This window comes from Pelobates fuscus, chromosome 8, assembly GCF_036172605.1.
Source record: "Pelobates fuscus isolate aPelFus1 chromosome 8, aPelFus1.pri, whole genome shotgun sequence".
Lineage (NCBI taxonomy): Eukaryota > Metazoa > Chordata > Amphibia > Anura > Pelobatidae > Pelobates > Pelobates fuscus.
In genome coordinates, this window is record NC_086324.1 from 177845337 (window position 1) to 177872242 (window position 26906).

Genomic DNA, 26906 nt, shown 5'->3' on the forward strand with positions numbered 1-26906 from the left:
CTGTATTATCCTCTCCCTCCTGTACCCCCTGTATTATCCTCTCCCTCCTGTACCCCTGTATTATCCTCTCCCTCCTGTACCCCGTATTATCCTCTCCCTCCTGTACCCCCTGTATTATCCTCTCCCTCCTGTACCCCCTGTATTATCCTCTCCCTCCTGTACCCCCTGTATTATCCTCTCCCTCCTGTACCCCGTATTATCCTCTCCCTCCTGTACCCCGTATTATCCTCTCCCTCCTGTACCCCGTATTATCCTCTCCCTCCTGTACCCCGTATTATCCTCTCCCTCCTGTACCCCGTATTATCCTCTCCCTCCTGTACCCCTGTATTATCTGCTCCCATCTAGTCTGCCCAATTTTCTAAATACTTTCATTAGTCCCTGGCCTTATCTTATAGCTAGGATAGCCTTATGCCTATCCCACGCATGCTTAAACTCCTTTACTGTGTTAACCTCTACCACTTCAGCTGGAAGGTTAATCCATGCATCCACTACCCTCTCAGTAAAGTAATACTTTCGGATATTATTTATAAATCTTTGTCCCTCTAATTTAAGACTATGTCCTCTTGTTGTGGTAGTTTTTCTTCTTTTAAATATAGTCTCCTCCTTTACTGTGTTGATTCCCTTTATGTATTTAAATGTTTCTATCATATCCCCCCTGTCTCGTCTTTCCTCCAAGCTATACATGTTAAGTTCCCCCCTGTACCCCAGTATTATTCTATTGGCCCCTCCCGTACCCCTTTCATGTTTTTGTTCCACCCCCCCTCTTTCAGTATCTGCCATCATGTGTGTTTTACTGTTACTGTTTATAAACAGTTGTTGCTTATTTGCAACAAATGTATCACCTTATTACAACAGCAGGAGGAGACACACACACAGAGACAGACAGAAGGAGACAGAGAGACCAAGTGTAGAGACATACAGGAGGAGAGAGAGAGAGAGTATGGAAACAGATAGAGAGAGAGTATAGAGACAGATCGGAGGAGACACAGAGAGAGAGACAGCATGGAGACAGGGGAGAGAGAGAGAGAGAGAGACAGGAGGAGGGAGAGAGAGAGAGAGAGCATAGAGACAGACAGAATGAGAGCGAGAGAGAGCATAGAGACAGACAGAATGAGAGAGAGAGAGAGAGAGAGAGTATAGAGACAGATCGGAGGAGACACAGAGAGAGAGACAGCATGGAGACAGGGGAGAGAGAGAGAGAGACAGGAGGAGAGAGAGAGAGAGAGAGAGCATAGAGACAGACATAATGAGAGAGAGCGAGAGAGAGAGCATAGAGACAGACAGGAGGAGGGAGAGATTGTTAAGGGGAGGGGGAGAGCCAGGAGGTTGGAGAGAATGAAGTCAGGGGGAGGATACATGGAAATCATTGATTCAGAAAATCTGGAAGAAACAACTGAATTTGAGAGATTAACCCAGTTAAAGACAGGCTGCAAGGAGAGACAGACAGACTGCAAGGAGAGACAGGCTGACTGCAAGGAGAGACAGGCTGACTGCAAGGAGAGACAGGCAGGCTGCATACAGAGAGACAGGCTGACTGCAAGGAGAGACAGGCAGGCTGCATACAGAGAGACAGGCTGACTGCAAGGAGAGACAGACAGACTGCAGGTGACAGACAGGCTCAAGGAGAGACAGACAGACTGCAGGTGACAGACAGGCTCACGGAGAGACAGACAGACTGCAGGTGGCAGACAGGCTACAGGTGGCAGACAGACATGTCTCTTTCAGACATTAGGAGGGTTCTGATTAGTGACAGTCTCGCCCCAGCCTGTGCCAGTATCCTGCACTCTCAGGGGGGCATTGAAGTGACAGAGTGCCCAGGTCTGAGCCATCAGGAGCTGCTATCAAAGATCCAGGTAGGAGACTGGGTATTCAGGGGCAATGCTCTGCAGTCTTGTATACAGGGGCAGTGGTGTATACAGGGGTAATGCTCTGCAGTGGTGTATTCATGGGCAATGCTCTGCAGTGGTGTATACAGGGGCAATGCTCTGCAGTGGTGTATACAGGGGTAATGCTCTGCAGTGGTGTATACATGGGCAATGCTCTGCAGTGGTGTATTCAGGGGCAATGCTCTGCAGTGGTGTATACATGGGCAATGCTCTGCAGTGGTGTATTCAGGGGCAATGCTCTGCAGTGGTGTATTCAGGGGCAATGCTCTGCAGTGGTGTATTCAGGGGCAATGCTCTGCAGTGGTGTATTCAGGGGCAATGCTCTGCAGTGGTGTATTCAGGGGCAATGCTCTGCAGTGGTGTATTCAGGGGCAATGCTCTGCAGTGGTGTATTCAGGGGCAATGCTCTGCAGTGGTGTATTCAGGGGCAATGCTCTGCAGTGGTGTATACAGGGGCAAGGCTCTGCAGTGGTGTATACAGGGGCAAGGCTCTGCAGTGGTGTATACAGGGGCAAGGCTCTGCAGTGGTGTATACAGGGGCAAGGCTCTGCAGTGGTTGGTGATGGAGTATAGGCAGTAACAGTGTTCAGGCTGAGTCTGTAATCTCTCATTCATTCACTCAGTGTCTGATGCAACAGAGCAAAGCTGTGTCAGCAGAGAGAGGGGGAGGGGGAGGGGGAGTCAGCCTGGGAAGGAGTGAGAATGGGGCAGATTCTAAGGGAGAATGGGGCAGATTCTCAGGGTGAATGGGAGAAAGGTTTAACCCCCTTCCTTCCCCTTCAGCCCCCCTCAGGGCACTATAGTGCCAGAAAACTAGTTTGTTTTCCTGGCACTATAGTGATCATTTAACGCATTTCACCATTAACTGGCTTTCTCAAACATGTTCAGACTATAAGGACCAAATATAAGCAGATATGACTCGGCTGTTACATATCTGGCTTTTATAAGGTGCAGAGTGCCATCACTCGGTATAGCCACTCGGCCGTGTCATATCTGGCTTATATAAGGTACAGCGTGCCATCACTCGGTATAGCCACTCGGCCGTGTCATATCTGGCTTTTATAAGGTACAGCGTGCCATCACTCGGTATAGTCACTCGGCCGTGTCATATCTGGCTTATATAAGGTACAACATGCCATCACTCGGTATAGCCACTCGGCCGTGTCATATCTGGCTTATATAAGGTACAGCGTGCCATCACTCGGTGTAGCCACTCGGCTGTGTCATATCTGGCTTATATAAGGTACAGCGTGCCATCACTCGGTATAGCCACTCGGCCGTGTCATATCTGGCTTATATAAGGTACAGCGTGCCATCACTCGGTATAGCCACTCGGCTGTGTCATATCTGGCTTTTATAAGGTGCAGAGTGCCATCACTCGGTATAGCCACTCGGCCGTGTCATATCTGGCTTTTATAAGGTACAGAGTGCCATCACTCGGTATAGCCACTCGGCCGTGTCATATCTGGCTTATATAAGGTACAGAGTGCCATCACTCGGTATAGCCACTCGGCCGTGTCATATCTGGCTTTTATAAGGTACAGCGTGCCATCACTCGGTATAGCCACTCGGCCGTGTCATATCTGGCTTTTATAAGGTACAGCGTGCCATCACTCGGTATAGTCACTCGGCCGTGTCATATCTGGCTTTTATAAGGTACAACGTGTCATCACTCGGTATAGTCACTCGGCCGTGTCATATCTGGCTTATATAAGGTACAACATGCCATCACTCGGTATAGCCACTCGGCCGTGTCATATCTGGCTTATATAAGGTACAGCGTGCCATCACTCGGTATAGCCACTCGGCTGTGTCATATCTGGCTTATATAAGGTACAGCGTGCCATCACTCGGTATAGCCACTCGGCCGTGTCATATCTGGCTTATATAAGGTACAGCGTGCCATCACTCGGTATAGCCACTCGGCCGTGTCATATCTGGCTTTTATAAGGTACAGCGTGCCATCACTCGGTATAGCCACTCGGCTGTGTCATATCTGGCTTTTATAAGGTGCAGAGTGCCATCACTCGGTATAGCCACTCGGCCGTGTCATATCTGGCTTTTATAAGGTACAGAGTGCCATCACTCGGTATAGCCACTCGGCCGTGTCATATCTGGCTTATATAAGGTACAGAGTGCCATCACTCGGTATAGCCACTCGGCCGTGTCATATCTGGCTTTTATAAGGTACAGCGTGCCATCACTCGGTATAGCCACTCGGCCGTGTCATATCTGGCTTTTATAAGGTACAGCGTGCCATCACTCGGTATAGTCACTCGGCCGTGTCATATCTGGCTTTTATAAGGTACAGCGTGCCATCACTCGGTATAGTCACTCGGCCGTGTCATATCTGGCTTTTATAAGGTACAGCGTGCCATCACTCGGTATAGTCACTCGGCCGTGTCATATCTGGCTTTTATAAGGTACAACATGCCATCACTCGGTATAGCCACTCGGCCGTGTCATATCTGGCTTATATAAGGTACAGCGTGCCATCACTCGGTATAGCCACTCGGCCGTGCCATATCTGGCTTATATAAGGTACAACGTGTCATCACTCGGTATAGCCACTCGGCCGTGTCATATCTGGCTTATATAAGGTACAGCGTGCCATCACTGGGTATAGCCACTCGGCCGTGCCATATCTGGCTTATATAAGGTACAACGTGTCATCACTCGGTATAGCCACTCGGCCGTGCCATATCTGGCTTATATAAGGTACAGCGTGCCATCACTCGGTATAGCCACTCGGCCGTGTCATATCTGGCTTATATTAGGTACAGCGTGCCATCACTGGGTATAGCCACTCGGCCGTGCCATATCTGGCTTATATAAGGTACAGCGTGCCATCACTCGGTATAGCCACTCGGCCGTGTCATATCTGGCTTATATTAGGTACAGCGTGCCATCACTGGGTATAGCCACTCGGCCGTGCCATATCTGGCTTATATAAGGTACAACGTGTCATCACTCGGTATAGCCACTCGGCCGTGTCATATCTGGCTTATATAAGGTACAGCGTGCCATCACTCGGTATAGCCACTCGGCCGTGTCATATAATATATTTAGTTTTTTCACCAAAAAGCAGCTGCTCACCAGTCTTTAAAAGTTCCAAATTTTATTAAGTATAAGTTAAAAGAGACCAACGTTTCAGTCCCAGCTCGGGACTTTCCTCAGGGTAACAACACAATCTATAATGGTATCACATAATTGACCAATGTATAGTATGAAAGTAATGAAGTAAAACTCACCCAAGTGCAGAATACTCATGACGGCCGTACTCTGCACCTGGGTGAGTTTTATTTAATTACTTTCATACTATATATTGTCATTTATGTGATACCATTATATATTGTTTTGTTACCCTGAGGAAAGTCCCGAGCTGGGACTGAAACGTTGGTCTCTTTTAACTTATACTTAATAAAATTTGGAACTTTTAAAGACCGGTGAGCAGCTGCTTTTTGGTGAACTTTACCCTTTTGGAGTCCAGGCTATGGCACCCGGCACATTGGGAACCTACTAAGCGTGAGTGCGGGGGATATTGGATATATATATGGTACAGCGTGACTTTACTCAGTACAAAGTCCAGAGACACAGAGCTTGTGCAAAGTCCTCACTTATAGAATCAGCAATAGATAATGCAGCATCCCTGAAATAAACCCATCGCTTCATTCTCTGGAACTCTCTAATGGGTACTCACTAAACCGAGATTTCAAATTCAAGGTAAAAATAGCTGAAATGGAAAAATTCTCTAACTCAGCTATGCTTCCAGTTTGACTGCTCTGACCTTAAATTTGACTTCACTTTGAATTATCACGTTACCCCCAGCAGGAGGAACGTTCCGAGAAGCAGACACTGTCAGAACTCCGCGCCAAATTAAGAGTAAAGATATGAATCCTCGTTATAAAACGAGACACTAAACCCAGAGTGAGACTCCATTCGTAGCGGGGATCTCTATTCTTTGTTTGATGCGAAGTGTATTTCTTGTTTTTCCCAGCATGCACCTGGCATTATATTCCTGATATGCTCATTATTTTCCAAACCCCCCCCCCCCCCCTCCCCAGCTGTCAATCAGATGAGGTGAAGTGAAGATAAACTCAGTGAAGATAAACTCAAGAGGCAGCAATTGCCCAGAGCACCTGCCTTGCAAAGACTTCTCATTGAGCTGCATTGGGGAGTCTGTGATTGGACAGCCACAGAAAGTCTGGGCGGGGTTAGAAGGGGAGGGACTGCAAAGGCTGCAGACAAGAGATCTTCTTTTTATGTTACATGGTGCCGAGAGGATTGCAAGTCCCCATAAGTGACATACCGACTGCAATAATCCGAACCAGACATTATAATAATCATTCTTATATCTCTGGCACGCTAGACTACCGCATACCTCCCAACTCTCTCAGATTCAGAGACAGACCTAGTTTTGTTCCAGGTTTTCTATCTGATGATCCATATCTGGAAACAATAGACCATCAACACGTATCCCCTCACACCGTAGTGACTCTAACACGTGGATATATAATAAGTAAAATATATTGTGTTGTGTGCAGCCTTGTAGAAGCGGAATAGTTCTAAAATCAGGGGATTTCTCCAGGTATCTCACTATTGGTTTATAGAGGAAACTTATCACAGATTAACGTTTTATTAACGTCAAGCATTGCTTAGAGAGGGTAGTGAGTGTTTGACAAATAAAATGATTAAAACTGTTTTTTTTCTATTAAATGAAGCAGAAATATGTTAAATCAGTTTGAGCTTGTTTAAACTGATGTTATTTAGAATGTAATCATTTACTACACGTCGACCTGAATTGAAGACTAAAAGTGGTAAACGTCTTCCACGTTTAAGTGTCAAATGAGCAATGCTTTATAATGTGGTAAACGAGAAAAGTGGCTGGAAGTCCTCTAAGTAGTTCAAGAGAGCGTGTAAAATCGTAAACGTCGGAAGTACCAGATATGGGCAAAAAAATCTTTTGGGCGATTTCCCAACATTTTTGCTTTTGGCACTTGCTACATTTGCCACTTTTAGTCCTCGATTCGAGATTACTGCAGCAGAATCAGACAGGTTGAGACTGCTCGTGGTGAACAGACTGTCAGATCCTGTAAATCGAGATTTCTAACTAGTGTGGGAGGGGTTGTATCTAAACGTTAAATGGCAGAGTTACATCGACATTTTCTCTTTATTTAGTTTGATAAATACAGTTTAACCTTTTAGCTCATCCAATCCCATGCATTGTGAGAGCATCAATGCCGTATATTGGATAAATGGCTAGATCCATGGAAAGAGACTTACCACCATGTTCTCTCCGCAGGACTACGATGGGCTCATCGTGCGTTCAGCGACCAAGGTCACCTCTGAGGTCCTGAGTGCTGGCTCCAGGCTGAAGGTCGTAGGGCGCGCAGGAACAGGGGTGGACAACGTGGATGTGGATTCTGCTACCAAGAATGGGATTATCGTGATGAAGTAACATTTCACTTAATGATTTCAGATTTCTAGATCCTGTCTGTTTTCTTGAAAGATCTCACTGACGTTTCGCTCATTTTCCAGCACTCCCATGGGAAACAGCATTAGTGCTGCAGAGTTGACATGTGGACTCATACTCAGTCTGTCCAGGTAAGAGACTATTCACTGTGCCCAAGGGGACGTTTGGAATCTCTGCCTCATCCTTACTCCTGTCTCTATTTCCAGGCAAATCCCACAGGCTGCAGGGTCCATGAGAGAAGGACGCTGGGACCGGAAAAAGGTGTGAACTATATTGTACACCATGCATGGTCTGAACTGGGTGTAGAGATGTTATATTTGGGGAGACAAATTAAAATGAGGGATGGCAGTGGAGGAGAGACGTTGAGAAACATATAATAAATGTAAAGTGGAGCATAGAGGGAGGAGATACATACAGATAATTGAAGATACATACAGATAATTGAAGATACATACAGATAATTGAAGATACACTCAGGTAATTGGAGCTATATATATATATATATATATAGAAGTCATTGGAGATAATACAGGTAATTGGAGATCTATACAGGCCATTGGAGATACATACAGGTGGGAGAGGGGTGTATATACATATAAAAAAAAAATATATATATATATATATATATATATATAATGTTTTTCGTTGGAGATAGATTCAGGTCGTTGGAGCTATAGATACAGGCCATTGGAGATATATATATATATATACACACACACACAGGCCATTGGAGGGTGTTGGAGATACACAGAGATAATTGTAGATGCATACAGGTAATTGGAGATATATATACCGGTCACTGGAGATATATACCGGTCACTGGAGATATATGTGTATATGTAATTAGGTTAACTCATTGCAATCTTTCCAGTTCATGGGCTCCGAGTTACATGGGAAAACCTTGGGAATTCTGGGACTGGGCCGCATTGGCAAGGAAGTTGCTGTCCGCATGCAGTCATTTCAGATGAAGGTGAAATGTCCACCCACGTAACCCTGCACTCACTAGAGTAATCTCTCTCTACTCTCTCCTCTCTCTTTTCTGTCTCTGTCATTCCTTCTCTATCTGTGCCTCTCTCTGTCAGCCCTTCTTGTGCTCTCTTTTCATCTCTTTCTCTCTTTGCTCTGCATCTGTCTCTTTTCTGTCTCTGTCATCCTTTCTCACTGTCTTCTCTCACCTCGGTCCATATTTCATTCTCTCTGCTGCTTCCCAGCTCGAACTGTCTCAATTTGGCAAAGTCTTTCTCCCGTGATATCAGCCCCTGTCCTCTTTAATCCCATCTCTTGTCTTCCTTCACGGCCCTAATCCCATCTTTCCCTGTCCGTCCTTACCCTAATCATTATCTTCTATTCTCTAAACAGACAGACAGATTATAATGAATCCATCCAATAGCTGCTAAGGTAACCATGAAAAAACCCACTCAGACCCCAAAACGAATTGGTCTGTAAAGATGTTTATAGCCAGGGTTTGTCACTAAGCTCCAAATGGGGAGGAAGGGGACACTTATGACCGTTTGAGGGGTGGACAATGGTCTGTCCACATTACCATTGTATTTTTAATTTAAGCCCCAACTGACCAGCTATGGGTGGGGGTTGGGTGAAGGTTATTTATTATTATTTTATTATTTATATAGCGCCAACAAATTCCATAGCGCTGTACAATGGGTGGACTAACAGACACATAATTGAGATCAGACCACTGGACGTACAGGAACAGAGGGGGTTGAGGGCCCTGCTCGATGAGCTTACATGCTTAGGTTCTCGCTTGCTTTATAATTAGTGCCCCCACCTACTGGCTATGGCTGGTGGCTGGAAGGGACACCAGGTTCATCCTTTTTAGTCGCCAACTAATTTGCACAGAGGGTACTATGTCCCCTATTATTTTAGAGGCCCCATCCATGGAAAGTGGCTGTTTTAGCGACTGGGCAGCAATGGGTGCTGAGTCTCTAGTTTTTAATGCTTAACCCCTTAAGGACCAAACTTCTGGAATAAAAGGGAATCATGACGTGTCAGACATGTCATGTGTCCTTAAGGGGTTAAACAATAAAGAAAATAGTCTAGGATATCACAACAGGGATGGTCAGTACGAGTGGCACCCTGTCACTCTGGGCATGAACCCTGGAAACAACATTAATATAAAAAGAAAAGTGAGGAAATCCTTATTAAGGGAATTCCTCTAGGGTACTGGTGTATGAGAGGCTGAAGTAAAGCAATAGTTAAAACAGAACGAGGAAAGTATCTATCATGAATATCAAAGCACAGAATATCATTGCAGTGGATAAACTAATAGGCTTTATTATAATGGCCAAAAATGTATTAGCCACAAATTATCCCAACTTTATAAATAAGAAGTGCAAGCTGATATAGCAGAGGCCGATAGACAAACTCTCAATTCCAAAAGAGTGGATACAAAAAGGTCTAAAGAGATGAATCTCTAAATAGATACATTGTGGCAAATAATATGCCTTAACTTTCTCAGGCATGGACCTTGTTAGTTATAGAGGGAATGGGGAGCGATCAACTAAAGATCTTACTTAGAATTAGACTCTATATGGGGTGGTCCAAGTAGAGACCTGAGTATTATATCATAAATATCAAGATACCATCATAAAGTGAAAAAACATCCATCAAACATTGTTTATAGGTAATATGCTCAAACGTGGCCGGTAGCATTGAACACCTTCTACAAATGAATCTAGAGTCTCTTATAATGACGAAGGAGCCACTATAGAACAGAAACGCGCGTCGGGAATTTTGCTTCACATATCACTATGCACTGATTGATCACGTTTTGTTTCACTTTGGTTTTTATTTAATCTGTAACGAGGAAGAGCTATATGGGAGTGTGGGGACTTGCTAATGGAGCCTTTTCCATACACAGCTATAGGGAGAACATATCTCTCTAATAATCTGTTGAGGGGCTCAGAGAATCTCAAGCCGAGGTAGCTGTAAATAGTATTTAGATATTACTCTTAGAACCACGTATAGCATACCCTAGAGTAAATCATTATTAGAGACTCTGGGCTCATTTGTAGAAGGTGTTCAATGCTACCGGCCATGTTTGTGCATATTACCTATAAGCAACATTTGATGGAGGTTTCTTTTCCCTCTATGATGGTATCTTGATATTTATGATATAATACTTAGGTCTCTACCTGGACCACCCCATAAAGACTCTTATACTAAGTAAGTGCTTAGTCAATCGCTCCCCATTCCCTCTCGATACTTTCCTTGTTATGTATCAACTATTGCACTTATTTACTTCAGCCTCTCATACCTCAGTACCCTAGAGGAGTTCCCTTAATACGGATTTCCTCACTTTGCTTTTTTAATGTTTAGTTGAATAAAAATGCAGCCAGTGGGAGCATAAGGGAGGTCACTAACGTACCTTATCGTAATACGGGGTCATAATAACCCCCACAGACGGTTTAGTTCATTTTATTTTACACTTATTTAATGTGGCGGCCAGCTAGCAAGCGTTGGCCATCTGCCACATATGTAACCCCTCACAGTGACGAAGGTTATTTAACTATCTGCACACTGGCGGTTAGCGCTACCAGCGGGCAATAGTTCACTTGCAAAAAGTGAGAAAATGATCATTTGAGAGCAAACATCCTACTAAATGCATTCGGTCACTAATTTTACTAAAAGCGATGCTTTCAAAATATTCTGAATATTATACTTTGTAAAGGATCCCGGTACGAAAAGCACTGATTTTAAACTGTTCATAAAGAAGAAAGGCCAAAATAGATCCTAAAGGACAGAGTAGGGGGTAACCCTAAATAAATGGAAAGAGAGGAAAAAAGAGCCAAATCTGTCCTGTGGCGTATAGTATATACGCAATGTAAATGGAAAACAGTTAAAAAGAATACATTTTATTACATAGAAAACAAAAACTATAAACCATATATAAAGGGAAGGGGGGAGTGAGGTGCTTAGCACCTAAGTGAAATGGGATCCTGAACTGAGTGAATAAATAAAACAATGCTGTCTCAGCGGTACTTCACTAGTAACACAGTCCACCCGGGGGGGTGTAAGGTCGCGGTTGATACTAATATCACGGAGTGTGACTCTAATGGGAGCAATCCACGATCGGTTGCTACCTCACAAGGAGTAGAGACACATTATAATAGGTATCAATGAAAAGCGATATTACTAAGCAAGTGTACCAGACAGCCAAAAGTTACAGTAGGTCCAAATGCCACAGTATATTATAAAATAAGGTTCTTACTATACATAGTTACAAATCGTAAAGTAAATAGAAAGAACACTAGTAATTGGACGAGGAGCTACTGTAATACTAAATGTGGGTACAGTATAACTAGATAAGTTGATACAACAATAATGTCTGAAGGGTGCCTCAGTGATAGCACAAACCACCTAAAAGGGGTGTGTGATCGTGCTGAATACTGTTCGTGCGAAGTGTGTCTTTCATATGAGCAATACCCAGTAGTATGCTACCTCAAAGAAAAAGGCACACGTAATTCTCGATGTCAAAAAAGAACAGTACTAAAGAGTGAGTTCACTCGTAGCAGCAAAATCTACAGTAAATCCGGGTGCGAGAAATGTAACAAAATAAGTCTGCTACTGTGTATGGTGACACATCATAGGGTAGGAGAATAATAATTGGCAGCGGAGATACCGATATGCTGATTGAGAATGTGGGAATATGCCACAGACGGTATCAAACTGAAACCGGGTTCCCCCAAGGAGCGTCAGCTAGTAGAAATAATAGTTTATATGATTATGGTTTATCGCCCTACTGATTACTAATGAGGTAAGAGTAGGCGTCAAGCTGTACCCTGAATCCCTTCCGTAGTATACACCTAATCACAATTGTCCATGTTAACTCTACGTATATAAATCACAAAATACAGGATAACAATGAAAAAGGAATGGTGCCTTCATGGGTACCAGATATAGTAAAGGGATGTCAGAAGAGAATAGAGACAGGTATAATGCTGTGAACAGTATAATAGTTAACAGTTATGTCTGCAGCCTTATTGTGATAATATGGGGGATAACCAAAAAAATGTATAAATACCCATTTAGAGTCTATAGATAACCCAAATAGGTCGGGTACGTATCTAGCCCAAAATCGGTATTGTACACCCGAGATTGGGTAAAATGTCTCCCAAGTGTCTGGCTCGATCGGGTAAGTATCTAGCCCGAAATCGGTATTGCACTCGAGATTGGAAGAGTATCTCCCAATGTTGCAGTCGAGATAGGATAAATGTCTCCCAAGTGTCTAGCCCGACGTGCGTTTCGCCTGTGTACCAGGCTCGCCCCCTGAATACAGGATCACACACAGAGCTATAGAAGTACTGAAATGGGGAGCTATTGATTTGCTTGTAGCTTCAGCCATGACTCTTAGCCAATCAGCACCGTCCCTGTCCGAGGCTCTCAGCCAATCAGCAGCACATCTGTCCGAGACTCTCAGCCAATGAGCAGCGCCCCTGTCCGAGACTCTCAGCCAATGAGCAGCGCCCCTGTCCGAGACTCTCAGCCAATGAGCAGCGCCCCTGTCCGAGACTCTCAGCCAATGAGCAGCGCCCCTGTCCGAGACTCTCAGCCAATGAGCAGCGCCCCTGTCCGAGACTCTCAGCCAATGAGCAGCGCCCCTGTCCGAGACTCTCAGCCAATGAGCAGCGCCCCTGTCCGAGACTCTCAGCCAATGAGCAGCGCCCCTGTCCGAGACTCTCAGCCAATGAGCAGCGCCCCTGTCCGAGACTCTCAGCCAATGAGCAGCGCCCCTGTCCAAGACTCTCAGCCAATGAGCAGCGCCCCTGTCCAAGACTCTCAGCCAATGAGCAGCGCCCCTGTCCAAGACTCTCAGCCAATGAGCAGCGCCCCTGTCCAAGACTCTCAGCCAATGAGCAGCGCCCCTGTCCAAGACTCTCAGCCAATGAGCAGCGCCCCTGTCCAAGACTCTCAGCCAATGAGCAGCGCCCCTGTCCAAGACTCTCAGCCAATGAGCAGCGCCCCTGTCCAAGACTCTCAGCCAATGAGCAGCGCCCCTGTCCAAGACTCTCAGCCAATGAGCAGCGCCCCTGTCCGAGGCTCTCAGCCAATGAGCAGCGCCCCTGTCCAAGACTCTCAGCCAATAAGCAGCGCCCCTGTCCGAGGCTCTCAGCCAATGAGCAGCGCCCCTGTCCAAGACTCTCAGCCAATGAGCAGCGCCCCTGTCCGAGGCTCTCAGCCAATGAGCAGCGCCCCTGTCCGAGGCTCTCAGCCAATGAGCAGCGCCCCTGTCCGAGGCTCTCAGCCAATGAGCAGCGCCCCTGTCCGAGGCTCTCAGCCAATGAGCAGCGCCCCTGTCCGAGGCTCTCAGCCAATGAGCAGCGCCCCTGTCCGAGGCTCTCAGCCAATGAGCAGCGCCCCTGTCCGAGGCTCTCAGCCAATGAGCAGCGCCCCTGTCCGAGGCTCTCAGCCAATGAGCAGCGCCCCTGTCCGAGGCTCTCAGCCAATGAGCAGCGCCCCTGTCCGAGGCTCTCAGCCAATGAGCAGCGCCCCTGTCCGAGGCTCTCAGCCAATGAGCAGCGCCCCTGTCCGAGGCTCTCAGCCAATGAGCAGCGCCCTTGTCCGAGACTCTGTCAATCAGCAGCGCCCTTGTCCGAGACTCTGTCAATCAGCAGCGCCCTTGTCCGAGACTCTGTCAATCAGCAGCGCCCTTGTCCGAGACTCTGTCAATCAGCAGCGCCCTTGTCCGAGACTCTGTCAATCAGCAGCGCCCTTGTCCGAGACTCTGTCAATCAGCAGCGCCCTTGTCCGAGACTCTCTCATATATATATATATATATATATATATATATATATATATATATAAAAATACCAAAACTTTTTTAGTTAAGGTCAGAAGGGAATCATTTTGTTTGTGTATTCAAACATTAAATCGAGGCCTGAGTTGGTATTCGTGAGCCACGTCACACTGACCTATATTCTCACTCACACTTAACACCTAAACCAGATCAGCTTACTGACATTCTTTATCTAAGGAGAGTGTGTTCTCTATTTTTATTTTCAAATAGTGCGGCTTTCAATAGAAATTTGCACTTTTATAAATTAACCTTGATCCATCCCCCCTGGCTGTCAATCAGATAACAGGTCTTGTTACTTCCTGGTTGTTGAGCTCAGTGGAGATAAAATCAAGAGGCAGTGATTGCCCAGGGCACCTGCTTTGCAAAGACTTTTCATTGAGCTGCATTGGGAAGTCTGTGATTGGACAGATGCAGAAAGACTGGGCGGGGTTAGTAGGGGAGGGACTACAAAGGCTGCAGACAAGAGATCTGCAGATTTTACAAGACAAGATTATATTCCCCAATTAAAGCACGGGAAACAAATAGCATGTGTATGTTCTTTTATATCTTCTAAACTGCTAGTGTTTTGTTTTTTCTTTTAAGGAGTGAATAGTTAATGTCTTCTGTCACTGCTCTCTCCGCCACCCACTTCCAACTTACTTCTCATCGTTACTCCTTACCTCACTCACACTTAATGCCCTCCATCACTCATTCAGTCACGGTGCTTGTTTTCTCTCCAATTACTTCTTTTCTGTTCCTTCATTCCCTGACAATACCACTCCTCACTCACACTCACTGATAATACCACTCCTCACTCACACTCACTGATAATACCACTCCTCACTCACACTCACTGATAATACCACTCCTCACTCACACTCACTGATAATACCACTCCTCACTCACACTCACTGATAATACCACTCCTCACTCACTCACTGATAATACCACTCCTCACTCACACTGATAATACCACTCCTCACTCACACTCACTGATAATACCACTCCTCACTTACACTCACTGATAATACCACTCCTCACTCACACTCACTGATAATACCACTCCTCACTCACACTCACTGATAATACCACTCCTCACTCACACTCACTGATAATACCACTCCTCACTCACACTCACTGATAATACCACTCCTCACTCACACTCACTGATAATACCACTCAACACTCACACTCACTGATAATACCACTCCTCACACTCACTCACTGATAATACCACTCCTCACTCACACTCACTGATAATACCACTCCTCACACTCACTGATAATACCACTCCTCACTCACACTAACTGATAATACCACTCCTCACTCACACTCACTGATAATACCACTCCTCACTCACACTCACTGATAATACCACTCCTCACTTACACTCACTGATAATACCACTCCTCACTCACACTCACTGATAATACCACTCCTCACTCACACTCACTGATAATACCACTCCTCACTCACACTCACTGATAATACCACTCCTCACTCACACTCACTGATAATACCACTCAACACTCACACTCACTGATAATACCACTCAACACTCACACTCACTGATAATACCACTCCTCACACTCACTGATAATACCACTCCTCACTCACACTCACTGATAATACCACTCCTCACTCACACTCACTGATAATACCACTCAACACTCACACTCACTGATAATACCACTCCTCACTCACACTCACTGATAATACAACTCCTCACTCACACTCACTGATAATACCACTCCTCACTCACACTCACTGATAATACCACTCCTCACACTCACTGATAATACCACTCCTCACTCACACTCACTGATAATACCACTCCTCACTCACACTCACTGATAATACCACTCCTCACTCACACTCACTGATAATACCACTCCTCACTCACACTCACTGATAATACCACTCCTCACTCACACTCACTGATAATACCACTCCTCACTCACACTCACTGATAATACCACTCCTCACTCACACTCACTGATAATACCACTCCTCACTCACACTCACTGATAATACCACTCCTCACTCACACTCACTGATAATACCACTCCTCACTCACACTCACTGATAATACCACTCCACATTCACTGATACCACTCCTCACTTACACTCACTGATAATACCACTCCTCACTCACACTCACTGATAATACCACTCCACACTCACTGATAATACCACTCCTCACTTACACTCACTGATAATACCACTCAACACTCACACTCACTGATAATACCACTCAACACTCACACTCACTGATAATACCACTCCTCACTCACACTCACTGATAATACCACTCCTCACACTCCTTAATAACACCACTCCTCACTCACACGTACTGATACACCCACTCACATTAACTGATAACACCACTCCTCACTCACACTCACTGATACTCAATGATACACCCATTAATATTTATACTCACTCTCACTGACATAGTCAGTCCTCACTCTCACTCGCTCTTTCTAGCTCAGTATCCTCTGCCTTCCTGATCTAAAATTCTTCCCTCACTGTCACCCCCTCTCCAGCACTGATTACCCCCTTTCCTTCACCAGACAATCGGTTATGATCCAGTGATCCCCCCGGAGGTGACCGCTCAATTTGGAGTGCAGCAGTTTCCTTTGGAAGAGATTTGGACACAATGCGATTATATTACTGTGCACACTCCCCTCCTTCCATCCACCACAGGTATACACTGCACTGAGTACCCCCCTCCTGATATCCACCACAGGTATACACTGCACTGAGTACCCCCCTCCTGCCATCCACAACAGGTATACACTGCACTGAGTACTCCCTCATGCCATACATTACAGGTATACACTGCACTGCGTACCCCCCTCCTGCTATCCACCACAGGTATACACTGCACTGCGTACCCCCCTCCTTCCATCCACCACATGTATACACTGCACTGCGTACCTCCCTCCTGCCATCCACAACAGGTATACACTGCACTGAGTACTCCCTCCTGCCATACATTACAGGTATACACTGCACTGCGTACCCCCCTCCTGCTATCCACCACAGGTATACACTGCACTGAGTACTCCCTCCTGCCATCCATTACAGTTATGAAGGGCGTACCCCCCTCCTGATATCCACCACAGGTATACACTGCACTGAGTACCTCCCTCCTGATACAGGTATACACTGCACTGAGTACTCCCTCCTGATACCCACCACAGGTATAAACTGCACTGAGTACTCCCTCCTGATACCCACCACAGGTATACACTGCACTGAGTACTCCCTCCTGATACCCACCACAGGTATACACTGCACTGAGTACTCCCTCTTGCCATCCATTACAGGTATACACTGCACTGAGTACTCCCTCTTGCCATCCATTACAGGTATACACTGCACTGAGTACTCCCTCCTGATACCCACCACAGGTATACACTGCACTGTGTACTCCCTCCTGCCACCCATTACAGGTATACACTGCACTGTGTACTCCCTCCTGCCATCCATTACAGGTATACACTGCACTGAGTACCTCCCTCCTGATTCAGGTATACACTGCACTGCGTACCTCCCTCCTGATACAGGTATACACTGCACTGAGTACTCCCTCCTGCATCCATTACAGGTATACACTGCACTGAGTACCTCCCTTATGATACAGGTATACACTGCACTGAGTACTCCCTCTTGCCATCCATTACAGGTATACACTGCACTGAGTACTCCCTCCTGATACCCACCACAGGTATACACTGCACTGAGTACTCCCTCCTGCCACCCATTACAGGTATACACTGCACTGAGTACTCCCTCCTGCCACCCATTACAGGTATACACTGCACTGAGTACCTCCCTCCTGATTCAGGTATACACTGCACTGAGTACTCCCTCCTGCCACCCATTACAGGTATACACTGCACTGAGTACCTCCCTCTTGCCATCCATTACAGGTATACACTGCACTGAGTACTCCCTCTTGCCATCCATTACAGGTATACACTGCACTGAGTACCTCCCTCTTGCCATCCATTACAGGTATACACTGCACTGAGTACTCCCTCCTGCCATACATTACAGGTATACACTGCACTGCGTACCCCCTCCTGCTATCCACCACAGGTATACACTGCACTGAGTACTCCCTCCTGCCATCCATTACAGTTATGAAGGGCGTACCCCCCTCCTGATATCCACCACAGGTATACACTGCACTGAGTACCTCCCTCCTGATACAGGTATACACTGCACTGAGTACTCCCTCCTGATACCCACCACAGGTATACACTGCACTGAGTACTCCCTCTTGCCATCCATTACAGGTATACACTGCACTGAGTACTCCCTCCTGATACCCACCACAGGTATACACTGCACTGAGTACTCCCTCCTGCCACCCATTACAGGTATACACTGCACTGTGTACTCCCTCCTGCCATCCATTACAGGTATACACTGCACTGAGTACCTCCCTCCTGATTCAGGTATACACTGCACTGCGTACCTCCCTCCTGATACAGGTATACACTGCACTGAGTACTCCCTCCTGCCATCCATTACAGGTATACACTGCACTGAGTACCTCCCTCCTGATACAGGTATACACTGCACTGAGTACTCCCTCTTGCCATCCATTACAGGTATACACTGCACTGCGTACCCCCCTTCTTCCATCCACCACATGTATACACTGCACTGAGTACCCCCTCCTGATACCCACCACAGGTATACACTGCACTGAGTACTCCCTCCTGATACCCACCACAGGTATACACTGCACTGAGTACTCCCTCTTGCCATCCATTACAGGTATACACTGCACTGAGTACCTCCCTCCTGATTCAGGTATACACTGCACTGAGTACTCCCTCCTGATACCCACCACAGGTATACACTACACTGAGTACTCCCTCCTGCCACCCATTACAGGTATACACTGCACTGAGTACCTCCCTCCTGATTCAGGTATACACTGCACTGAGTACTCCCTCTTGCCATCCATTACAGGTATACACTGCACTGAGTACTCCCTCTTGCCATCCATTACAGGTATACACTGCACTGAGTACTCCCTCTTGCCATCCATTACAGGTATACACTGCACTGCATACCTGCCTCCTGATTCAGGTATACACTGCACTGAGTACTACCTCCTGATACCCACCACAGGTATACACTGCACTGAGTACTCCCTCCTGCCACCCATTACAGGTATACACTGCACTAAGTACCTCCCTCCTGATACAGGTATACACTGCACTGAGTACTCCCTCTTGCCATCCATTACAGGTATACCCTGCACTGCTTACCTCCCTCCTTCCATCCACCACATGTATACACTGCACTGAGTACCCCCTCCTGCCATCCATTACAGGTATACACTGCACTAAGTGTCCCTACCCTTTCCTATAAGCACAAGTAGCACCAGTGCCCCTTTTTGGCCTCCCACATAGATACACGGCACCATCCATATCACCAATATCTCATGCACCCAGTGTCAAGCACGTCCATTCTCCCCTTGGTGTACCGTATTATGAGGCAGATTTATGCAATTTTCTCCCAGATAATCAGATGCTTGATATCACATTTTAGGCAGCAATATTCTTCATTGAATCCAATACAAAATCCTACATTTTAAAATTCAATTTTCAGTTGCAGTTTAGTGAATATTCCGTCCCATTCCGCAGTGTAATGATATATTCTGACCCATTCCGCAGTGTAATGATATATTCTGTCCCATTTCGCAGTGTAATGATATATTCCGTCCCATTCCGCAGTGTAATGATATATTCCGTCCCATTCCGCAGTGTGATGATATATTCTGACCCATTCCGCAGTGTAATGATATATTCTGTCCCATTCCGCTGTGTAATGATATATTCTGACCCATTCCGCTGTGTAATGATATATTCTGACCCATTCCGCTGTGTAATGATATATTTTGACCCATTCCACAGTGTAATGATATATTTTGACCCATTCCACAGTGTAATGATATATTCTGACCCATTCCGCAGTGTAATGATATATTCTGTCCCATTCCGCAGTGTAATGATATATTCTGACCCATTCCGCAGTGTAATGATCTATTCTGTCCCATTCCGCAGTGTAATGATCTATTCTGTCCCATTCCGCAGTGTAATGATATATTCTGAGCCATTCCGCAGTGTAATGATATATTCCGTCCCATTCCGCAGTGTAATGATATATTCCGTCCCATTCCGCAGTGTAATGATATATTCTGACCCATTCCGCAGTGTAATGATATATTCCGTCCCATTCCGCAGTGTAATGATATATTCTGTCCCATTCCGCAGTGTAATTATATATTCTGACCCATTCCGCAGTGTAATGATATATTCTGACCCATTCCGCAGTGTAATGATATATTCTGACCCATTCCGCAGTGTAATGATATATTCTGAGCCATTCCGCAGTGTAATGATATTCCGTCCCATTCCGCAGTGTAATGATATTCCGTCCCATTCCGCAGTGTAATGATATATTCCGTCCCATTCCGCAGTGTAATGATATATTCTGTCCCATTCCGCAGTGTAATGACATATTCTGTCCCATTCCGCAGTGTAATGATATATTCTGTCCCATTCCGCAGTGTAATGATATATTCTGACCCATTCCGCAGTGTAATGATATATTCTGACCCATTCCGCAGTGTAATGATATATTCTGACCCATTCCGCAGTGTAATGATATATTCTGTCCCATTCCGCAGTGTAATTATATATTCTGTCCCATTCCGCAGTGTAATTATATATTCTGTCCCATTCCGCAGTGTAATTATATATTCTGTCCCATTCCGCAGTGTAATGATATATTCTGACCCATTCCGCAGTGTAATGATATATTCTGAGCCATTCCGCAGTGCAATGATATATTCTGACCCATTCCCCGGTGTAATGATATATTCTGTCCCATTCCGCAGTGTAATGATATATTCTGTCCCATTCCGCAGTGTAATGATATATTCTGTCCCATTCCGCAGTGTAATGATATATTCTGTCCCATTCCGCAGTGTAATGATATATTCCGTCCCATTCCGCAGTGTAATGATATATTCTGTCCCATTCCGCAGTGTAATGATATATTCTGTCCCATTCCGCAGTGTAACGATATATTCCGTCCCATTCCGCAGTGTAATGATATATTCTGACCCATTCCGCAGTGTAATGATATATTCTGACCCATTCCGCAGTGTAATGATATATTCTGAGCCATTCCTTGCTTATAGCAGTGTGTTTGGACCCTTCCCTTGTTATAGTGATGTAATCTGTCTCTTCTCTCATTGTAACAATGTATTCACTCAGTCTCTTCTCTTATCTCTCTCAGGGCTGATCAATGATGCTGCGTTCTCCAAATGCAAACGTGGAGTAAAAGTTATAAACTGCGCACGAGGAGGGATTATTGATGAAGCTGCGTTAGTGCGAGCACTAGAAAGTGGGCAGTGTGGAGGGGCAGGACTTGATGTTTTCACTGAGGTAAGGAGACGAGTGAATTGGGAGAAAAATGGAATCAGAAAAGCTCTGCTTCTCCCACTCCACAGCAGGGTCTCTGGGGAGGATTGTGGACTGCATCGGTTGACATCATCAGAGCAGTTGTCACCAGTAGTGTATCGACTCAGTGGCTGTTGGGAATATCCTCATCTGGTGACACTAGAGCAGGCACTGCCTACCAGCGCATTGCTAGTTAGGGTGCTGTGGGGCAGGTCCCTGGGCTGGGGATGTTGGCTGCAGAGCACAATTGTACTCATTGATAGGAAGATAAATAATAATAATAATAATACTAGTAGTATAACAAATGGTAGTAAAAAATAATAATAAACTGGTTTCTTCAGGAAGGGTCACTACATCTATGAGAGAAAGTCCTAAGGACAGACAAGTTGTCCAAAAAGTATCTAATTTTCCATATGTGAATAGCAATGTTGCCAATGCACCACTAGATGTCACTCAACAGATGTGTAAAGCCCTGTGAGAAATTGCCACGTCAAACAGTTTCCAATTTAGATGCAGAGTTATTCCCAAGGATCTAGTGTGCCCCCAAAAATCCAATATGGATATAAATCTGGGGCAACAGGGAAGGTGCATGTGCCGGTTGGTCCCTGTTATCGTCTGAAAATGAGCTAACTAACTAGTCCCTATGTGTTTGTCAGCCGGTACATGTTCCCTCCAAGCTGTGAACCCAGTAATCAAGTAGTGGCAGGTTAATTTGAATAAATAAATAACCCTATGCCCCATGAAGTATTGAAGCAATGAGAAAACCGTATAGGAGATAGCCAGACAGAATAACCAATATCCCCAACACAGGAGGCTAACAATGTCAGAAGTTTGTCAAATGTTAGAGTGAAGTCTAAGGACCTCCTGGTTTGGGAGATACACCAGTGAGCACCCTACGCACGTTTCACCCGGTGGCCATTGCTGGGATCATCAGGAATGCTGGGTTTGGTCTGTAACCCATGCAATTTTTAAACGAACCAGTAAGCATGGTTATTGGTGAATTAGCCGCTAGTGGGGAATGTGTACTAAGCGGTATATCTTCCAAAAACTTCCAATGTGTATTCTCACAGATTAAAGAGAGTTAAAGTACCTGAGTGTGATGAATATAAATGAAAATAGCTTGATGTTGTTAGAGATACCGGTAGGGAGATCCCACCATGTCTAAAGTCAGATGACTCCGTGATCAGTAAGCAGTCACCCATTGAGATATACTCCTATTAACAGATAATGGAGACCCCTGATCTAGAGGATTAGACATAGTGGCTGGGTGTTAGAGAATGTATCTGTGTCTCAGGGAAGGGAGTCAGTTACCTGGCAACAGTCTGTTGTGTAGAAGCACATTTTGAGTTATCCATAAGCTTCCCAGGCCAACAGCTCCCAGTGTATTGTCTTCCCAAGCCCTGTAAAGTAGGGCAAATATTATCATATTTATAGTGCATCATGAAAAGTAAGGTAACTGAATAATTGCTAAACATGAAAAATATGAATAATAGAATTAATCCAATGAGAAATAAAATAAACAAAAAAATAATTATTGAAAAAAGGGGTGGGGGAAGTCCAAGAGTCCAAGCGGAGTCTGTGTTTTAAAGGTAAAGATCCATCTCGATCAAAAAATAGCAAATCATTTCTTGGCTATACCTCAGGGCTCTGACGGTACCCACCATACCCAATAAACCATGGGGAAATACTCTAAGAAACTCCGCGGGCTGAGTGAGGGACATACCCGAAATATTGGCCAGCTCCTCTCCCAGGCTTGCAGGCCCAAGATGGCAGACTTCCTACCAGACTCAGCACAGGACTCCTTGTTAGCCTCTGAAGACGATGACATGGGCTTTGTAACAACACCAAATCCACCTAACAGGGGCAAGGTGGTGCCTCCTCCAAAGCGTTCCAAACCCCTCCTGGCTACTGAAGCAGAGACCAGCATGGTGTCAGACCTCAAGGCTTTATTCTCCTCAGAGATGGCCGTGTTGAAAGAGGACCTGAACAACAGGCCGCGTGCGGGCTTCAGAAGAAGAGGTCCATGACTTAAGAGTTAAACAAGACACCTCTGCATCCCAAATACAGGAACTCTCCAGTACCTGCTCACAACTGAGTGCAAAAATGGGGATATTGGAGGACGCGACACGGCAATGTATTCTGAAAGTACGGTGGATACCTGACACCATAGATGCAGCTGAACTACCTCAGTATATTAGGAGGTTACTTGACACTACTCTTATGGCCAAACAACAAGGGACTGCCCTTGGAGGGAATTTACCGCATATCGGGGCAATCTGATGCTGCCACCTCTGCCCCCAAGGATGTCATTCTCTACTTTTAGTCTTGGAGCGATAAGGAAGGTTTCATGCCCGCAGTCCGGGGGCAAACCTCTTACACCTTTTGAAGATCACCCACTGAACTTCTTTCACGACTTAAGCCGCAAGACGCTGCAATGGCGGGCATCCCTCCAAGGAGTGACCTCCCAACTGCGATCTGCAGGTGGGAGTACCCGAGAGCCCTTAATGCTGAAAAAGATGACAACCAATTTTGGTTGACATCGGCTTCGGAAGCCACTTTGTTTTTGAAATCTCTGGGACTTGCACCTGTTCTGCCTGTCCACCAATGGGATGTGGCCAACGTGACTGTCTTTACTCCATCTTGATCCGCAGGCCCAGGCTTATTTTGCACCACACACTGTTTTGCCTCCATAAGGAGTGCCAAGAGCTGATGCAGAACTTGCTTAAGTCTGTTACAATGTTTATAGTTTGGAGGGCTGTTATCGGTACTTGGGCGTACTGCATTACCCGCAGATCCAATTTTTCCCTCTAACTTCCCCCCCACTTCCCACTCCCCTTATCGTCTTAGTATCTCTATATTTGGGGAACTATTTTTGCATTTTAAAAGATGTTACTTTTTAACCAGTATTTCACCACAATCTCCTCTTAATTTATATTCAACCAAGCGCTTAAACCCCTTTATTTTTAGTGGTGGGATAACCAACCTACTCACTATCGTTGGTCCAGTGATAGCCAAGAAATATATCTATCTATTAAATGAATGTGATTATGTGTGTGTAATTCTACTGTTGGGATCCGTGGGGGTGTAATCTAGGTTCACCCCAGCTTTGCTCATCCAGGGGGCAGATTGACTGTGAAGGCTTTCGGTGTTTGTTAATAATGATGTTTTTGCTGTAGGAACCCCCTCGAGACCCAGTTCTAATTAATCACCCGCTAGTGATCAGCTTACCCCACCTGGGAGCCAGCACACACGAAGCTCAGAATCGATGCGGAGAGGAGATCGCGTATCAGATTGTGGATCTAGTTAAAGAGAGAGCACTTATTGGGGCGGTGAGTTTATTTTGGTTACAAGCTCTGCTATACGGGGTTTATGCTATACCGGTTAAACAGCCATGGCAATCTTTATCTACTGAAATTATGCAATAGGAAGACGGGTCTGATTGTTATGGTTTCATATCGATTTGCCAACATTGCAGCTTGGAGCTGCAGTACCTGAATTGCCCACTAGATGCTAATGTCTGATCACTGAAGAAATAGAACAGCAGAGTAAATTCCCCCAAGTCATAGAATCCTTCATCAAATAATGTTTTTGTTTATTTTCTCTGCAGGTCAATGCCGCTGCGCTCTCCAAAGCATTCTCCCCAAAGACCAAACCATGGATCCAGCTGGGGGAGTCTCTGGGTATCATTATCCAAAACCTTGTACCCCAAATCAGTGGCCAAATCTTAGTAACAACTACAGGTGAGCATCATCAACCCTCCCACTGCAGGGCCACACTGGGACTGCCCCTCCCACTGCAGGGCCACACTGGGACTGCCCCTCCCACTGCAGGGCCACACTGGGACTGCCCCTCCCACTGCAGGGCCACACTGGGACTGCCCCTCCCACTGCAGGGCCACACTGGGACTGCCCCTCCCACTGCAGGGCCACACTGGGACTGCCCCTCCCACTGCAGGGCCACACTGGGACTGCCCCTCCCACTGCAGGGCCACACTGGGACTGCCCCTCCCACTGCAGGGTGACACAGACTCACATTCTGTCCTTTTTGATGGGTGTTAGGTGAAGACTTGAAAGAAGCCGGTTCCTATTTGTGTGCTGCGGTGACCATCGGACTCCTACGCGATACAAAGAGAAAGATTAATTTGGTTAATTCAGTCCTCTTTGCCAAAGACACTGGGATCCAGGTAACAGCTTCCAGTCATTGCTGCTAGTCACTATATCCACTGTGATAAACCACACCACCATCTGTGTGTCCCTACTTCTCCACCACGCTGTCTGCCATACCTTCACCATCACTACAACGCGTGATCTAAATACACCATCACTACAACACGTGATCTAAATACACCATCACTACAACACGTGATCTAAATACACCATCACTACAACACGTGATCTAAATACACCATCACTACAACACGTGATCTAAATATACCCCCACCATACATTTTTGTTAACTTGTGTCTCCTCCATTCCTTTGCTAATCATTTTTTGTACATAATGTAACAGTCTGCCTCTTCCCCCTTCTCCATTATTGAACCCTGTACCCCACATTCATGTTTCTAGTTTCCCCTTGTGTAGATCAGTTCTCATCATTCCACTAACTCTGAAGAGGCAACGTTGATGATATCTGGTGGTGGTCTTGAATTGGTGGGTGGGCTGAGTGGCCCTTTCCCTTGCCTCTGGAAGATTGGATCCTCAAAATTCCACAGCCCTATATCTCTCCAAGGAACCCTTATTGTGTGGAAGGGAGCAGCTCCACTCCCGAAACTTGTAGGTAAGTGCCTGAAGTCAGGTAGACTTTCTTGTTTGGGTCTCACATGGCTTGTATCACTTGCCCGTGTCTTCCCCAATGCATAGTTTAAGCATGGTCCTCAAATAATCACAGCCGCTAATTTAGAGTTTGTATCTTCAATTTACTCCACCTTCTCCTCCAGTTTCATAACCCAGTATAGATCTGTTTGTCTACTGGTTTCATTTTCTTTTTATATTATTTTTTTATCCAATCTTTTTTGCTAGTTCATTGGTTTCCGTTTCCGTTTTCCATATTCCCCCATAACCTTTATTGACACAACCCTGAGTCTACTTATTTCTCTTCCCCAGAGGTTCTGTCTGAGGCCGGCGGCCATCTGGAATCCTTCCACGCATCCGAAGGACACAGTGTTGCTGGAATATCAGTCCCTGTCTTGGATCTGTCTCTCCTGGGAACCTGCACACAGCTCTCTTTCTGAACCTCCTACGTGTTAGCTGTACATTTTA

General features: G+C 45.7%; 1 protein-coding gene across 3 annotated transcripts; it reads left to right on the plus strand.

Annotated features, from left to right (window-relative positions):
• Window positions 1–1307: 1307 nt before the first annotated feature.
• On the plus strand, window positions 1308–26906 carry PHGDH (phosphoglycerate dehydrogenase). 3 transcript variants are annotated; one of them, XM_063430906.1, is made up of 13 exons: window positions 1308–1643; window positions 1700–1853; window positions 7189–7340; window positions 7425–7490; window positions 7566–7620; window positions 8231–8329; window positions 16726–16858; window positions 21485–21633; window positions 24825–24977; window positions 25256–25388; window positions 25707–25831; window positions 26229–26424; window positions 26751–26906. In XM_063430906.1, the coding sequence occupies exons 2-13, from the start codon at window positions 1713–1715 to the stop codon at window positions 26876–26878; spliced, it is 1530 nt and encodes a 509-aa protein (XP_063286976.1). In that variant the 5' UTR covers window positions 1308–1643; window positions 1700–1712; the 3' UTR covers window positions 26879–26906. The 3 variants fall into 3 exon arrangements, with proteins under 3 accessions (XP_063286976.1, XP_063286977.1, XP_063286975.1); XM_063430907.1 differs by having other exon boundaries at window positions 1308–1605; XM_063430905.1 differs by having other exon boundaries at window positions 1309–1617; window positions 1673–1853.